The sequence below is a fragment of the Nematolebias whitei genome, chromosome 19 (assembly GCF_014905685.2).
Source record: "Nematolebias whitei isolate Nwh7 chromosome 19, NemWhi1, whole genome shotgun sequence".
Taxonomy (NCBI): domain Eukaryota; kingdom Metazoa; phylum Chordata; class Actinopteri; order Cyprinodontiformes; family Rivulidae; genus Nematolebias; species Nematolebias whitei.
The window spans coordinates 40,728,419-40,746,510 of NC_056516.1; the positions used below are offsets into that span (position 1 = coordinate 40,728,419).

Sequence of the window (18,092 nt, forward strand, 5' to 3'; positions counted from 1 at the left end):
CGATCTACGTTCCCACCCTCATCTATGGTCACGAGCTTTGGGTTGTGACCGAAAGAATGAGATCTCGGATACAAGCGGCCGAAATGAGTTTTCTCCGCAGGGTGTCTGGGCCCTCCCTTAGAGACATGGTGAGAAGCTCGATCATCCGGGAGGGACTCGGAGAAGAGCCGCTAATTCTCCACGTCGAGAGGAGCCAGTTGAGGTGGCTTGGGCATCTGTTTAGGATGCCTTCTGGACGCCTCCCTGGTGAGGTGTTCTGGACACGTCCCACCGGAAGGAGGCCCAGAGGAAGACCCAGGACACGCTGGAGGGACTATGTTTCTCGGCTGGCCTGGGAATGCCTCGGGATTCCCCCGGAAGAGCTGGCCTAAGTGGCTGGGGAGAGGGAAGTCTGGGCCTCCCTACTTAGGCTGCTACCCCCGCGACCCGACCTCGGATAAGCGGAAGAAAATGGATGGATGGATGGATGGATGGATGGACAAATAATGTTTCCAAATATCTGGCGTCTGTACTCATCCCTTTAGTTGGCAGCTCAGAACACCACATACAGAACACCATGAACTTTGTGGATAAGGTGAGGGATGTCATCATGGAGACTGATGAAACAATGGTCTCTTTTGATGTCACATCACTCTTTACGTGCATTCCTGTTGAGGATGCAGTAGAGGTGGTCAGTTTAAGATTAAAATCAGACACCACTCTGAGCAGCAGGACCACGCTTTCCACAGAACAACTGTCAACTATTGAAACTGTGCCTGCAGTCAACCTACTTCACATATGGAGAGCAATATTATAGGCAGAAACATGGGTGTGCTATGGGGTCTCCAGTTTCTCCTCTTGTTGCCAACCTGTACATGGAGGAGGTAGAAAAGAGAGCCTTGATGTCCTTTTCAGGGACACCACCAAGTCATTGGTTCAGGTATGTTGACGAAACCTGGGTTAAAATTAAATCTCAGGAAGTCCAACATTTTACTGACCACATCAACTCTGTGGATAAATACATCAAGTTCACACGAGAAGATGTAAAAAATGGCAGGTTGGCTTTCTTGGACTGTGAGGTCTCAGTCTCTGATAGAGGACTTTTGCAAACCGAGGTGTACTGCAAACCCACCCACACAGACCAGTATTTGCAGTTTGACTCCCATCACCCTTTGGAGCACAAGTTAGGAGTCATCAGGACTCTGTATCACAGAGCAGACAGCGTCCCCACTAACTCAGGAGCCAGGCAGAAGGAGAAATCCTACACAAGACAAGCTCTAGAGCAATGTGGATATCCTAACTGGGCCTTCCTGAAAGAAGAAATCCAAACAGGACTCCAGTCAGCCAACAGGTGAAAAGGAGGAATCCAGACCAGTGGTCATTCCGTATGTTGAGGGAGTATCAGAGAAACTGAGACGTTTCTTTTCTAAACATAACGTCCCAGTGGCTTTTAAACCCCAAAATACATTAAAGACTGGTTCATCCCAAAGATCCAGTCCCCCGGCACAAACAGAGTAATGTTGTGTATGCTGTTCAGTGTCAGGAGGGTGATCAGTCTTACATCGGGGAAACTAAACAGCCACTGGCCAAAAGGATGGCCCAGCACAGAAGATCAACATCATCAGGCCAGGATTCTGCGGTCTACACTCATCTCCAGGCCAGCGGTCACTCTTTCAGGGATGAAGATGTTCACATCCTGGACAGAGAGGAACGATGGTTTGAGAGAGGAGTAAAGAAGGCCATCTTTGTGAAAAGAAATCGTCCATCATTAAACAGGGGTGGAGGCCTCCGGGTTCAACTGTCCCCCTCTTACAATGCTGTTATTGCTAGTATCACTCAACCCCCTGTGAATAGTAAACAGCCATCAGTGTGCTAATGATCCATTGTTAGGCTGATGGTCCTTCTTGAACATGTGAGCAGCTGGTTTTGGTTGTCAGCAGCAAACTGGTTGATCCACTCTGAGAAGGTGCTATTTAAGAGACTGAGCTGAATACAGCACCTCAGACTGAGGAAGTCTCGGATGAGAGACGAAACATTTCTACATTTTTTTTGCTTTGTTGTTTTTTTTTTATTTATTTTTTTATTTGTTTTCTTGTTTTTTGAATGTCCAGAGGACCAGATTGAACTTTTTTGGATTTTTCTACCTGAATTATTGAGCATGTATCAGGATAGTTCAACTGAGACACACCTTTGCTATAATTTCGAGCAAACAAATAATTGTTTGTAAGTGTTTATATTGTTAAATTTCAAAAAAATGCAGAGACTCATCCCTCTGTGTGTGCCCGCCACTTCCGCAAATCTAGTTTTGAAATACAGCTGATTTGACTGTCAAAATGCATTTATTAAGCAAAAGTCAGACTGAGAAACACATTTACTATAATTTCGAGCAAACAAATAATTATTTTTAATGGGTAATCTTGTTAAATTCTTATTAAAGTCCTCCCGTGCATGCTCCCACGGCCACCATTTGGCAGCCCATGGATTTTTGGCACAACACTGGCCCACATTTCCGGGTGATCAGCGGTGATGCGTAACAAATGCAATGCATCAGCGGTGATGCATAATAGAATAATAGATGTGACGTATACGGCGAAGCAACATATTTATGGATTTTTCCACTTTTTTAGACATATTTGGACTGATGCGACGTATAGGGTGGTGGGACGTGTACGGCGGAAAATACGGTATGTCTAAACTCATGTCTGCATGTACTGTATATTCACATGTCTGCATCTCTGAGAAGTTTGGCTGTGAAGAAGTGAAAAGATCAGTCTGTGATTTCTCTTTAAAGGAAAAAGTAAAGTGCTATGTCGTTATCATTGTATGTTCCCATACAATGACAAAATTAGAGTTGTTTTATTACTTAGTGTCTGGTTTCAAACACAGTGCAGAAAGAGGAGGTCCTGAGCTCAGGAACATTATAGGTAAATTGATGACCAGGTTCCCCTTCAGATACTGAGAAATTTTCATTCTTTTGGGTCTGCAGAACTTGGGTTGGGGACATCTTTGTTGGATCAGCAGGTCTGTAAAGCTTAACAGTATCCAACTGAACTGACTCATCATGAAAAATGAAGTGCAAATTTAAAGATTTGGAAGAATTGCCAGACCATCAGAATTAAGCTGATGCAAAATCAGACTTCAAGAACATTAAAACTGTGACATGTTATGCTTCCTGTTTCAGAAGTGATGCTTTATTTTAGCAGTAAGAAAGGTTGGCACCAGAGAAACAAAATCATCAGTTGGACTAATCCAGTGCTTCCCAATAATTTTCAGTTAAAACTACTCCCTATGGCAAAAAAGCATGTTTCCTGGGGTCACATGCCTCCCCCCCCCCCCCCGCCCCGAGGTATGCCCCACTATTTCATAAGGACTGGACTAATACAAGATCAAAACTTCTGATCAGTTTAGCAAGTTTCCATGGTTGTCCTTCAGAATCAGCTTCTGCTTGGGACCATCCATGTCAGAACCATGTGGATCCCACCTGAAGTACACCGATGGATCACGTCATGCAGCGTTACAACTAGTTTCTGAGCAGCGACCCAAACAAGCCCAGTAAAATTGTCTGTAACCTTCTGATACTAGTGGTGTCAGTGCTTTGAGCAGACCTCTAGTGTGGTCAAGACAATCTGGTCCACAGAAGAAAAGTAGGCATCCCACAACATCTGAGTTCTTTGTCTGAGGGTCAGAATCCGCTCGTTTGGTACTGCTCTCACCGTGGATGGCACCTGCAGACATCAGACAGACCATAGGTTCATAAATTCAAATATTGGGACATGATTGAGCTCTGAAGAGATCAGCTGACTCATTTAATTCAGGTTGAACATGTTTCATACGGATAAACATACCCGTTATCTTCTTGACCTCTGACCCCTGTGTCATCACTGACCCTGACCTTGGTTTCATCACTGACCTCTGACCCACTTCCTGCTGAAAATGTGTAAATGAACCTAATGGAGGTTTATCTTTAGATACCATCCACTGCTTTTTGTCAGAGTTGCTCTCAGTGTCAGTTTCATCTGCCTACTGGAGGGGGCAGGAATCAAACCACCAACCTCCCTAAACAATATACTCTTGTGTGTGTGAGTGTGTGTGTGTGTGTGTGTGTGTGAGGTACCTGTAACAGTAACCTCTCGTCTCCCTCGATGACAGCTTGGTTCCACTGGATGACGTCAGAAAATGGCAGCTCCCAGCCGTTACTCAGCAGTACAGGGATGCACGCCGCCTAGAAACGCATTGAGTCAAGTCCTCTGGAGGGGGGTTGGGATTCGGTGTGAGAGATATAGGGAGTGCAGACAACTTACCTGCAGTGACTCCAGGAAGCGAAAAGAGCCCAGGCGTCGACCTCGAGGAACCAAACAGAAGGTGGAGTTATGGAGCAGCTCCTGGTAATCGAACCTGAAGAACAAGAGAAGAATTTTAATTTCATCTCAAATCTTTTTAATACTATTGTTTTTATTTCAGCTGATCCTTCATCAGGGGTCTCCACAGTGAGTCCTTCTCCTCCATCTCACTCTGTTCACAATCCTTGTCCTCTCTAACTGCATCCATATGTCTCCTCTTTGTCTTTTTCCTGGAAGCTGCATTTCTAACATCCTTCTACCAATATACCCATTGTCCCTCCTCTGGACATGTCCAAATGTCTCAGTCAGGTCTCTCTAACTTTATCTCCTAGTTGTTGTTCCAGTTCTCCATTCTGAGGTGGTTCCATTCAGTTTGATTTACGTTTCAGATTCACCCAAACAGGCGAGCACTCAAAGGTTCATCAACACATCAGGGTTTGATTTTGAGGAGAAACAGATTTTTAGACTGAATCAATGACCCAGTCAATCAGTGATACAGTGAACCAGTGAATCAATTACTCAGTGAATCAGTCCACCAATAAATCAGTAGTTTAGTGAATCTGTGAACTAGTGAATCAATGATTCAGTGTATTAGTGATTTAGTGAATCAGTGTCTTAAAGATTCAGTGAACCTGTGAACTATTGAAGCTGTTAAGTAAGTAATCTTTATTTCTATAGCCCCTTTCACAGACAGTAACATCACAAAGTGCTTCACAAGCAAAACAAAAATGAAAAAGTAAACAAAATTGAACTAAAAGTCAGTCTGAATAAATAAGTCTTAAGATCTTTTTTAAAAGAGTCAGTGGAATCTGAGCAGCGCAGTGACAGGGAAAGCGTTCTAAAGCTTCCAGGCCACTACTTGGAATGCTCTGTCTCCACGTGTTTTAAAATCAGTTCTTGGTACCATCAGCAACATTTGATTTGAAGATCTCAAAGTCCTTGTGGGACAGAGGGGCTTTAAAAGGTCTGATAAATATTGGTAGCTTGACCATAAAGTGAAGCTGTTAAGTTGGTTCTGTACCAGATAGACACATTTGAAATGAACCAAACTGTGTTGTGCTCCCCTCCGGTGGTGGGCCCCACTGCCGCCTGTGCATTGGCGGCTCAACAGCTGGGGCTGGGTGGTGGGGTGTGCGCGGGCCCGCCCTGGTGGCTGCCTGCGGGGGCCTGGGTGCCCTGGCTCTGTTGGGCCTCTGTTGGGGGGTGGTATGACCTCGGGACTCGGGGCTTGGTGTCCATGGCCGGATCCACTCTGGAGGGCGGGTTGCCGGCGGGGCCTGTGGACTCGTCGCTACAGCCTCCTGGGGTTTCTGCATTGTGGTTGCTGGGGATCGCCCGGGGCTTCCCTTTGCTTCTCTCTCTGGGGGGGGTGCAGGTGTCCCTGTTGGGGGACTCCTAGAGTTCCGGGTTTGGGGACCGCTGTGTGTCTGTGGTTCCGGTCTTCACTGTGTTACCTTCGTGTCCTGTGGGGACAGGTTTATGGGTCCCCACATCCACTATTGAACATTTTTATGGAGAAACTTTATAGTGATAAGCATGCTCACACAGGTGTTTAGATTCAGGTGTTTATCAGATACACACTCAGTTGGGTTGTGGTGGCCATCAAAATATATATTGTATTACCATGTAATGTATAAAATACTTTCTAATGATGTTATAAGTATCATTATATAAGTTGTTTGTTGTTGTGGTTTCTTGGTTTTGTCAGGTTTTTTTTTTCTTCTTTCCGCAGGTCTAGAGTCAGACTTCAATGATGTTGATTTGTGTTCTCTTTATCCCTCTCTCTCTCCTCTATTCCTATCTCCTTCTTTACATTTTAACTCTTCTCTCACTTTTCTGCTTTGTTATCTTTTGTTTTTCGTCCCCGTGTCCATTACATCTGGAACAAACCCAAAGCATATTCTAATAAAATTTAATTTATATATCAAGTGGAGCATTAAGGCCAGCCATAATGATCTGCTTGTGAAAGTAAATCTGTTGGGCATCACTTTGACACTCAGACAATAATTCTAAGTGTCACAATGCCGGACAAGACAAGGGGAAGAGAAAAGAAAAAAACAATGAAATGAACCAAACTGATTTCAAACTGTCAGTGAAGCAGCAGAGCTGTCAATCAGAAAACGTCCCAGATGTTCATGTGAAAACGTACACAACTGCTCCAGATGGAACGACACAAGTTGTTTGCCTCAGCCTCTCTGTGTGTATATCAGTATGTGTATAATTGTGTGTTTTGTGTGTTTTTAATGACCTAAATGCCGGAAAAACACAAACTAAATGATTTAAAAGCACTTTGTCTTTGAGACAGATACCATACCATACCATACCACTTTATTTATAAAGCACTTAAAACAGCAACAAGGCCAACCAAAGTGCTGTACAGACAAAACAACAGGTAACACACAAAGCAAAATACAAAATGAGGTAAATCAGAATATAGACAAAAAAAAACGATGCAGATAATGACGACAAACCAGTGTGGAGCATACACAGACCCGGCGGCATGGGCGGGCATTGAGGGACATTGCCCCCCCACAGAGTCAGCTGTGCCCCCCCTGACTGGACACGGGAAGTTTTTTGTTTGTTTGTTTTTAATCTATCTCTGAGTGTACATCTTTCTATTTTTCCTATCTCTGTTTGTCAGTCAAACAATTCAACCAATCAATGAAGCCAAGGCAACATTCTAGCCAACTACAGTTCGAGGGGGGCGGGTCACTGACTTAAGGCGCAAACTAGCTGTTTTCAAACAGAAACAGTCACGCTCACCATTGTCCGTGTATCATGGATATTCGGACTTTTTTCCAAAAAAACAAGAGGACAACGAATGACACTGACAGTGGAAAAAATGAGAGCGGACAGGAAGCGGCACCATCCATTTCAGTTGGAAACGTAAGCACTGAAGTCAACTCTGGAGTAAACATTCATGCTAGGAGGGTTAGCTACAGCAGCTAGGGAGCACAAGGAGCAGAACCGAGCAGTGCTCAGCCAGTTGGAAGAAACGTGAGTGACGACGTCAATAACAACAACAGTGAAGTCTGTGGTAACATTACAGCTGAGAGGAGGAATGTCAACAGGCCATTCCAGCCTAGTGACCTTGGCACAGAAAACCCCGAAAGACCACTTCTGAAGGGTTTTCCTTCACACATGTTCTCTGGGATAAAAAGGTCATTCTGCAGTTCATGGTATGGGCGTTTTACCTGGCTGGAGTATTCAGTTCAGGCAGATGCTGCATACTGCTACCCATGCAGAATGTTTCAGGGACAAGGATCCAGAAACAGTGATCTAACTTTCAGTGTGACTGGTTTCCACAACTGGAAGCATGCTGTGGAAGCTGGAAAGGGACTAAACAAACATGCTGCTTCCAAAGAGCACTTAGCTTGTGAGGCTATGTGGAGGGACAAGGAAAGACGAACTCACACAAACAAGGAAATCTCAACATTAATTAACAACGATCAACTGCAGCGCAACAGATATTATCTATCTGCAATTATTGATATTGTGGAGTTCCTTGCTGTGAACCAACTGCCTTTTAGAGGTGACCACGATGCATACAGTGGCATGAATGAGGATGGATGTGGACTATTTTTGTCTTTATTTGAGTTTGCATTAAGGAAAGATGCTGAATTAGCAGGGATATCAAAAACGATCCCTCGCAATGCAACATACACAAGTCATGACATTCAGAATAACCTAATAGATGTGATGAGTGCTTTAGTAAGAGAGCACATAGTGAAAGAAGTTGGTGAATCATTTTACACATTAAAAGCAGACGGAACCAGAGATCCAACAGGGAGAGAGAATATATCCATAATTCTCCGTTTTGTGAACAAACTGTCCGAACCGACTGAGCGCCTCCTTTCAATAGCCACTGCTGACCAAGGAGATGCAGTTACACTGACTGACACCATCATAGAAGAACTGACCAGAGCTGGCCTGAAACCTGAGAAAATCCTCAGTCAGGTGTATGATGGTGCCTCACTCATGTCAGGTAAACATGGAGGGGTACAGAAACTGCTGCAGCAAAAACTGGACAGAGAGATACCGTATGTCCACTGTTATAATCATCAGCTGCATTTGGTAGTCACCCATGCCCTGGCAGTTGAAAAGGCTGTGATGGACTTCTTCAGTGTGTGTAACATGCTGTACAAGTTCTGCAGAAAACCAACTGTTGCCATTCTCTACAAAGGAGAGACACTCAAGCGCCTATTGGACCAACGATGGAGTGGACATTTTGCCACAGGTATGTTAATTTGGACTAATTTAACCGATAATTCTGTATTGTGTGAATAACTCTGCTATCTGAACATATTAAGATTTATTTTCTCTATGTTACAGTCTCTGTCATTCTGAAATCATTTGATGATCTGTCCATACTGCTCCGAGAGATCAGCAACAACCGGGCATTTGGAGCAGATCTGCGCATTGAAGCAACAGGATTGTCGAGGAGCATGTCTGAGCCCAGCTTTAAATTCATTGCTGAGATGGTGCAAAAAATCCTTGCTTATCTTGATCCCCCAAACAAGATGTTGCAATCTGAAGACATGGATCTGCTTACAGGTGAAAAAATACAACATTTATTTTCAATGCACACTGTGCAAAAACGATATCTGCTTTTGAGCAAAATTATAGTGTATTTACAATAACAATGATAAAGTATTTGTATAGAACCTTACATACAAGTAAAGCAGCTCACATCAGTTTACAGCAAAGAGTTACATACACCAAGTTCCTCACAATGAACATTAAACATGTTAAAAAGAGTTAAATAAAAACAGCAAAATAGAGTAAAAATGGAATGTATTGCTTCAGCTGTATTTCTGGTTCAGTTGAAGCAGTTTGTGATATAAGTTAAACTCTTTACCCATTTTTAAAGGATTTGCAATAAATTGCATTTTAGTATTCTCTTGAAATCCAATCAACTGTAAATAATTTTTTGAAATGGCATATTTAATTTCTTAAGATTGTACAGTTGTTCACTTATAATATCTTTTTAAAATACAATGATTTAAAATTTTCTTGGGCATCCCCACAGGAACAATTGTTTTGATGTGTATGTTACACAAACATTGGCTGGATAGTCTGTTGTTTCATTTCTCTATGTCTTTTCATGCAATACTACACTTTGAACTGTGTATTCTGTACAGTAACAACAGGGGGTATTGTATTGTCTTCTAGGTATCCAGCTCATCAGCAGTGCAATGACCTGTCTTCAGAATATTCGCACTGAGACAGAATTCCAGGCAATCCTAGCACAGTGTGACAACATCACAACAAGGCCATCAAAGAGAAGATGTTCACAAAACTCTGCCTTTGCTGACTTTGTTGTTGAGGAAATAAGAACACCTGTAGATTGTAATAATGAAACAGAACTATGCAGGATTTATTATAGTTGCATAGACTCAGTATGTGAGGAAATGAACAGTCGCTTTGGGAAACATAATTGTGACCTGATGGAGGCACTCAATGCCCTGGATCCTGCGCAAGCCACCTTCTTGGATGTCAGCAAGGTGAAGCCCTTACTTGACCTCACCAAGACACCTGCTGTGGACTCTGAATTTGAGGTGGCCCGCAACTTCCTAGTGACACAAATGAAAGAGTCTTCTCCACCAGATGGGGAGAAGTGGACAATGAAACAGGTGATTAAGACTATAGGCAAAAGCTCAGTATTGTTTTTATTGTATTCAAAAAATCTTGAAGCTACGATGCTCCTAATGGTTAGCCTATATTGTCATGGCATAGTCATGTCGGGCCTTTAAAGTAAACTGGTATTTTTCAGCATCAGGCCTTCATAAAACTGTCATAAAAATCACACATCAAACCTAACATGATTCGGTTAATTGAGATGAGAATTTATTGTTAAACATAATGTTTCATACAATTTATATTGTTATTTGGGGAATCATTCTAATTGTAATTATATTGATTTTACGGTAATCTTAATTCTTAATCCTTACAGATTTTGAAGCAGTTCCAGAAGCCATTGGAAGCAATGCCTACTGTCTTTGCAGCCTTTAAACATGGCCTGACGTTTGGAGCCAGCACCGCATCATGTGAAAATTCGTTTTCCACTCTTAAAAATGTCTTCACAGAGCATCGCCAAACTATGCTTCATCAACGCAAGGCAAATCTGATCCAGTTGGCATTTGAGAAGGACTTGACTCGGAAATTTAGGAATGAATGGAAGGACAGTGTTTTGAGAAGGTTTCACACACTATACAAACGCCGCCTGCCACTCTACTAAAGGTGGAGTAAACCCCTTTCTAGTTTCCCCCACCCCGCCTCCCTCACACATAAAATGGTGTTTCTTGCAGGCAGAAGAGTAAAACTTCTTTGTTTTGCTCCTTGTGCTCCCCAGTTGTTGTAGTTAAACCTCCTAGCATGAATGTTTACTTCAGTCACAGTGTTCAGCCTGAAACTTGTGCTTATATTTATCACTGTATGTTTGACTTTTAATTGAATGAACACAGCTCTACAGGTTGGGTTGTCTTGTTCTTTTTTTTTTCTATTTTTGCTTAGATTTTGTGATTTTATTGAGATTGTTTCTTCACAGCACTGTATTAGGGCTGGTCACAGAGCCGCTGTTCAACTTGAAGCAAATAAAATGTTTGTTGAAAAAAATATGCCCCCTTGAAAAAATAGAATGCCCCCCCTTTGAATCGTTTCTGCAGCCGGGTCTGAGCATACAGGATCAAAACACAGATCATCTGGTGTTGAAAGCTACTGAATAGTAGTGAGTTTTTAAACGGGACTTGAAAACAGAGGGAGGGGGCCTGTCTGACAAGCAGAGGTAACTCATTCCAGAGTCTTGGTCCTGCTACAGAGAAGGTCCTGTCACCTCTGCACTTAAGACGAGTTCCTGGAACTGTGAGGATCAACTGGTCCGCTGACCTCAGGGAACGTGGTGGGACATGCGGTTGTAGCAAATCAGAGAAATGGGGGGGGGGGGGGCGACACTGTTCAGTGATTTGTAGACATACATGAGTATTTTGAACTGGATTCGAAAGTGAACCGGTAACCAGTGCAGTGAGGCCAAAACTGGTGTAATGTGCTCTCTTTTGCCTGTACTGGTTAAGAATCGGGCTGCTGCATTCTGGACCAGTTGTAGTCGTGCAATGGAGGTCTGACTGATACCAAACGAGCGAATTGCAGTAATCAAGCCTAGATGTAATGAATGCATGTATTACTGTCTCCAGGTTCTTTTTGGACAGTATGGGCTTCAGTTTAGACAGCCGCCTCAGTTGGATGAAGCATGATTTAACAATCATGTTTACATGATTGTTAAGCTTCAGGGAAGGGTCCATTATCACTCCCAGATTAGTGACTCTTTGTTTTTCTGACAGGGTTAGAGCAGAAAGGTCGATGCAGTGGTTTGTGATCGTGTCGTTGGGAGGGAACAACATGACTTCAGACTTCTTTTCATTGAAACTTTAGAAATTTAAAGCCATCCAGTCCCTGATGTCAGCCAGGCAGTTGAGCAGAGGTTGAATAGAGCATGTACCATTGTGTCTTAGAGGGAAGTAAATTTGACAGTCATCGGCATAGAAGTGGAAGGGCATGTTGTGTTTCTGGAAAATAGCACCAAGCGGCAGCAGGTATAAAGAGAATAGGAGGGGACCCAGGATGGACCCCTGCGGAACCCCCCATTTAAGCTCTGCCTCTGCGGAACTAAAATCCTTGATGGAGACACAAAAGGATCTGTCAGTGAGGTAAGATCTGAACCAATTGAAGGCTGATCCTGTGACACCCACCCACTGCTCCAACCTAGCAATGAGGATCTCATGGTCGATGGTGTCAAAGGCGGCTGTGAGGTCCAACAGGACAAGCAGCACAGAATCACGGTATCTGTGAATCTGAAGATGTTGTTAAAGACCTTCAGCAGGGCAGTTTCAGTGCTGTGGAGAGGTTTAAAGCCAGATTGGAAAAGCTCTAAGATGGCCTGATCCTCCAGGAAGCACTTCAACTGGGACTCGACTATTTTCTCCAGTACTTTAGAAACAAATGGGAGTTTGGAGACAGGCCGGAAGTTGGAAACGACTGAGGGGTCAAGGTTTTTTTTTATTTTTTTCAGGAGAGGCTGGACAGCAGCACGTTGAAAGGATTTTGGCACCACGCCAGTGGATAAACTACTGTTTACTATGGCAAGAATGGACGGACCTAGAGTAGGAAAAACCTCCTTTAGTAGTCAAGGGGGGACCACAGTTCATATCTTAGATGTTATTACTGTTTTTCTTATACATTTTATTGTTGGATGTAACTGGGACCCTGCGTACATAATTTCGCTCCACCACATGTACCACATGAGGTGCGAATGACAATAAAGAAACTCTGACTCTGACTCTCTCTGACTCTGACATCAAAGGGGGAACCAGAAGGTTTCAAGCTGCACATGACCTGCTCTAGAGAAGATAGAGTGATGGTTCAAAATGGTCAAAAGAAGCTACAGATTGAGGAGGGATGGATGGGTCATGAGTTGGAGGGGAAATGAGAGCCCGGGTGGTTGCAATTTTTTCCAAAAAGAAATGTAAGAAGTTGTCGCACAGCTCAGTCGAGGCTTCCAGAGGTGATGGTTCAGTGAGGTGGAGAACAGAGTTTAGGGTGGAGAAGAGGACACGTGGGTTGTGAGAGTTTGAGGTAATTATATCAGAGAAAAATTTTGATTTAGCAGCTTTTACTGTTTTCTGATAACAGCACCAACTCTCTTTAAGTATCTGGAAAGAGACCTGCAACCTGTCTTTCCTCCACTTTCGTTCCGCCCTCCTACATTGCTGCCTAATGGCCTTGGTGATGTCACTCAGCCAAGGTTCTGCTCTCAGTTTTGATTTTTTGTTTTAACAGGTGCAACATGATCCAGAGTCTTTAAGCAGACAGAGTTGAACTGGGATGTCAGCTCCTCAGTGGTGGTGAGAAACACTGGGGGGTGAATGATCATTTCAGAGTTATAAACATCTGTGAAACATGTGGCAGTGAAGTGGTTAATGGTCCGGCTGCGACGTGCAGGAATGCACGACTTAGGAGTTAGATGGGGGAGGGATAACAAGATTATTAACAGTCATATTATGAGTTAAAACAAGGTCCAGTGTATGTCCACACTCTTGGGTGGGACCGTTTACATGCTGAGTTAAATTAAATGAGTCCAATAAATCTAAAAAGTCCTTAACCAAGGGCTTCTCAGGACAGCACACGTGCAAATTAAGAGGTACGCTGATAATGGTCAAAATAAGCGACTTCCGTGACAGAAAAACGAAGATTCAAAAGTTGTTGTCTGTCATACACCAGCAGAGAGTTGATGTCACAGATGTGAAATGCAAAAAACAAAAATAATCCGAACACCATCAGCAGAGGTGGATTGCAAGCCATGTACACGGGCGCCATCTTACCGGAAGATATGAGATGAGCTGCTGATTATCTGGATGAGTGCATGTCAGTCAGATGCATTGTGGGTCAGTGTGTTTTGTATGATTATGTTTGTGTTGTTGCATGGTGTGTAACATGGAGGCATTGTATTCTTGTGTGATACACACAGAACATATCATGACCCTGAACTCAGCAGCTGAGATTAAGTGTTAAATATTTTCTCCACGGAATAAAACCACGTTAATGTTAAATTTTTTAAACAATTTTTATTTATTTTAGCTTCTATTCAAATTTCTATTGACCACAAAAACAAAGAAATGAAACTAAAACTGGTAGTAGTGCAGTTCCTCCAGGCTGAAATGGAGAAATGCAAAGGAATACATCTGTTCTCCAACAGAAAAAACAAATGCCGCTTTTCCACTGTCACAGCGTGGGTCAAATATTCTCGGTTCAGCTCGTTTAAAACGTCTTTTCCATTAGTATTTCGTACCTGCTCAGCCCCCATATTTTGGCCCTTCTTCACAAGGGGTCCAAGCGAGCCAAGCCATGACGTCAGAACACTGTCGGTCACTAATTGTTCAGGGGGAGGAGTCACTGGATCTCTCAGAAAATTTTCACTGATCCGCCATTTGCAATTACTCGGAATGTGGAGCAGCGACTGGACCTATTTTTTTCAATATTTTAAAAACAATAATGACAACACCGTGTTAAATCCTGAAGTCCATGCGTTTTTTGTGCTTGGCCAACGACAAAATTCAGAGCGAGCAAGATGGAGCTCCACCAGTCTCCCTGGAACTTCGAAGACCACTCAGGGCGTCATCTCCCCGGCTCTGAGCTCCGCCGGTCACCGTGGAAGATCCTCCGTGCTGCTGGCTCGGACTCTGTGATATAATGCTGAAGTCCAGGCGTTTTTTTGTGTTTGGTGACCGACGAACAAAATTCAAAGTGAGCGTGGAGGATCATACGAGCTGGTCTGGGAAGCTCAGTCCTCACCTCCTTCTACAGGTGTGCAGTGGAGAGCATCCTGTGCTCGAGCATCAATGTGTGGCATGGAGGCTGCACAGCTGCAGAAAGAAAAGCTTTGCAGAGAGTGGTGAAGGCTGCACAGAAATCTGTTGGAATCAGCCTCCCCACCATCACAGACATCTACACCTCCAGATGCAGGAAGAGGGCCACCTGCATCATGAAGGACCCCACTCACCCAGCACACACACTTTTTGCCCCACTCCCCTCAGGAAGGAGGTTAAGGAGCATTAAGTGTAGAACCACTAGACTGAGGAACAGCTTCTACCCTGAGGCTGTTAGACTCATGAATCTCTAACTAGAATAATCACTGTGAAAAACCATATCATGTTGCTGCTGATCTGTTTCAATGTTGATGTGTTCATGCGTGCACATCTGCTCACAGACTCATGTTCATGTTTGTGCTGATGTTCAATGTTTTTATGTTATGAGTGCTTAGTGTATATTTAGTTGATGTTTTTCTTAGTTCATATCTTAGATGTTATTACTGTTTTTCTTATACATTTTATTGTTGGATGTAACTGGGACCCTGTGTACATAATTTCACTCCACCACATGTACCACATGAGGTGCGAATGACAATAAAGAAACTCTGACTCTGACTCTGATACAAGCTGCCAACCCGTTGAAGCACGCCAAAATCATAAAAATACAAAATTGTTGGATCTATCAGGAATATTTCCCTTAAACATGTTTAAAGAAAAGATACAGCCTTTAGTTCAACTTTATTCTAACCCACAGATGAACAAATCACTAAACAAGAATTACACTTTAAATCACTAAAAAAAAATCTGTGAACAAAAATCAACCACATATCTCAGTTGAACAATAAAAGTAAACACAAGAGAAAATACATCAAATGATGACGATAAAAAAACAAAAAATTAAATATACATGTTTTTGTAGAATCTGGTTCATCAGAGATTTAACTGAATTCAGTTTATTTACATAGCACCAAATCACAACAGAAGTCGTCTCAAAAAACTGAACAGAAATATTCATATATAAAACAAGTTAACAGAAACTTTCATATTTAAAAATAATTAACATGATTTATCTGAGGAGCAGACTGCTTTGAGTTTAACTCCATCGCAGAACTCTTAATGGTGAACTAAAGTTCATTAAAAGTTCATTAGCAGGATTTATATATATATAGATAGATATATTGTTTAATTTGATCATTTTAATAATCTGTATTCTTTTTAATTAACCAGAATCTTCAAAAAATAAATTCTCACTCTGTATATGAAACCTGTTTCAAGTTTAAGTCATGATTATGAGCTAAATTCACATTTTCCATCTAAAGTGTTTGATAAATAACTAAAGTGTCATAACAAAAGTCAAGATATAAAAATGTTAAATCTGGTCCTCAAAACATAAAAAAAAACCTCCTTTATTTATTTATTTTTTTTTTTTATTTTTTTTGAATGTCCAGAGGACCAGATTTAACTTTTTTTTTTCTGTTCATCTTTAATGGCACACTGTTGCTCCAGAGCTGGACAGAAACAGACTGTAGGTCTTCTGTGATTATTTTGCTGGAGAATCATCTGAAACGCACACGTTTTACTAAACCGTATTTAATTGCCACCAAGGTGGTAAGGTGAGTTGGAATCTAGACCGGCCTACAGAACCAGTCACAATAGTCACAATGGAAATGCGACCTGTAACCAGCTGATCTGAGCTGAGCCGAGCTGACCCGATCCGTGCCGTCACAGTGGAAAAGATGCAAAACTGGATGAACTCAGATTAGCTTCCAGAGGATCACAATCTTCTGTCTTCTTCATCACAGAAACTGAGGAACACAAGAACTCCTCTTTGTTTGTGAGTTGTCTTTCAGATGTAAAACAACTTGAGTTCATTCAACCTTTATTTAGACAATAAAGGTTGAATGAACTCAAGAAGACAGAGTATTTTTCCTCTTCATCATCAGCTTCTTCCTGTTCTTCTTGGGCTCCCGGTGATGTGCACATTGATGTAGAAACACCTATGTGCTTGTAAAATGAACAGGTGTGGACATCTTCTCACATGGAAGGACTCCCAGCTAAGAGTCTGTTAATCTGTGGCCTGCTGAGACAAGACTCAGTTTAATAGAGGACAGGTGGGCTGCAACCCTGGCTCAGATGTAGGACCGGTTTGGTGAGGCTTTGGCTAGAGGAGATTGTGGCAAGCCATCAAGAAGCTAAGGTGGGGAGAGCAGCACTTTGCTAACTCTGGGGTCAGTGAAGATGAGGGGCTGCTGAACTCAACAAGGGATGTCGTTGAGAAGCACTGTATCAGCTCTTTACCCTCACTAGGATCCTCGAGGGGTCACGGGAGTTAGCCCATCCAGTCTACATGTGTTTTGTGGACTTGGATAAGGCATTCAACCATGTTCCTTGGGGTACACAGTGGGGGGTGCTCCGTGAGTATGGGATTGGGGCCCGTTGTTAAGGTCTGTTCGAGCCCTATACAAGCTGTGCGAGAGTTTGGTTCCCATTGCCGGTAGCAAGTCGGACCCCTTCAGGGTGGGGGTTGGACTCCACCAGGGCTGCTCGTTGTCACAGATTCTGTTCTTAACTTTTATGGACATAATTTCTTGGTGCAGCCAGCTGGTGGAGGGAGTTCAAGTCGGTGGGCTCAGGATTTCATCTCTGCTCTTTACAGATGATGTGGTCCTGTTTGCGTCATTGTGCCGTGATCTTCAGCTCTCACTGGAGGGGTTCACAGCTGTCAGCACCTTCAAGTCAAAGGCCACGGTCCTCAGTCATCTCCAAGTTGAGGGTGAGGTTCTGCCTCAAATGGAGGAGTTCAAGTATCTCTGGGTTTTGTTCACGATTGAGGGAAGAATAGAGCCTGAGATTGACAGATGGATCGGTGCAGCATCTGCAGTATTGTGGACTCTGTGTCGGTCCGTTGTTGTGAAGAGGTAACTGAGCTGTGAGGCAAAGCTCTGTTTACCGGTCAGTCTACGTTCCTACCCTCACCTATGGTCATGAACGTTGAGTAGAGACTGAAAGAGCCAGATCCTGGACCCAGAAGGTCTACGTGAGTTTTCTCCACAGAATAGCTGAACTCTCCCTTAGAAATTAGATGTAAAGTTCGGTTATCTGGGAGAGACTTGGAGTAAAACTGTTGCTCCTCCACATGCAGAAAAGCCAGTTGAGGTGGTTCAATCATCTGGTCAGGATGTCTGAATGATGATGGATGGATTTGGATACATTATCTGTTTTAACTTTTCAATATATTTGGTTGATTCTCAGACCTTCTCTTAAATGTTTTTACGAAGGTCTTTTCAGAATGTGACTTCCTGGAAGTCGACTGTGTAGTTGTTTCTACATTCCTGCCCTCCTCTGTTGATCTTTCAGATATTCTGAATTCTGCAGCTTGTTGCTTCTGGACTGCTGCATGCTCACACATTGT

At 42.9% G+C, this 18,092-nt stretch overlaps 1 protein-coding gene across 1 annotated transcript in view; it reads right to left on the bottom strand.

The window, feature by feature from the left end:
- Positions 1 to 3,566: 3,566 nt before the first annotated feature.
- The window catches only part of ext1c (exostoses (multiple) 1c), a 76,501-nt gene continuing 61,975 nt past the window's right edge, over positions 3,567 to 18,092 (bottom strand). The window contains exons 3-5 of the mRNA XM_037693086.1: positions 4,281 to 4,374; positions 4,094 to 4,201; positions 3,567 to 3,704 (exon numbers count right to left, since the gene is read on the bottom strand). Coding sequence (XP_037549014.1) covers positions 3,567 to 3,704; positions 4,094 to 4,201; positions 4,281 to 4,374 — 340 coding nt within the window. The remainder of the gene's footprint in view (positions 3,705 to 4,093; positions 4,202 to 4,280; positions 4,375 to 18,092) is intronic.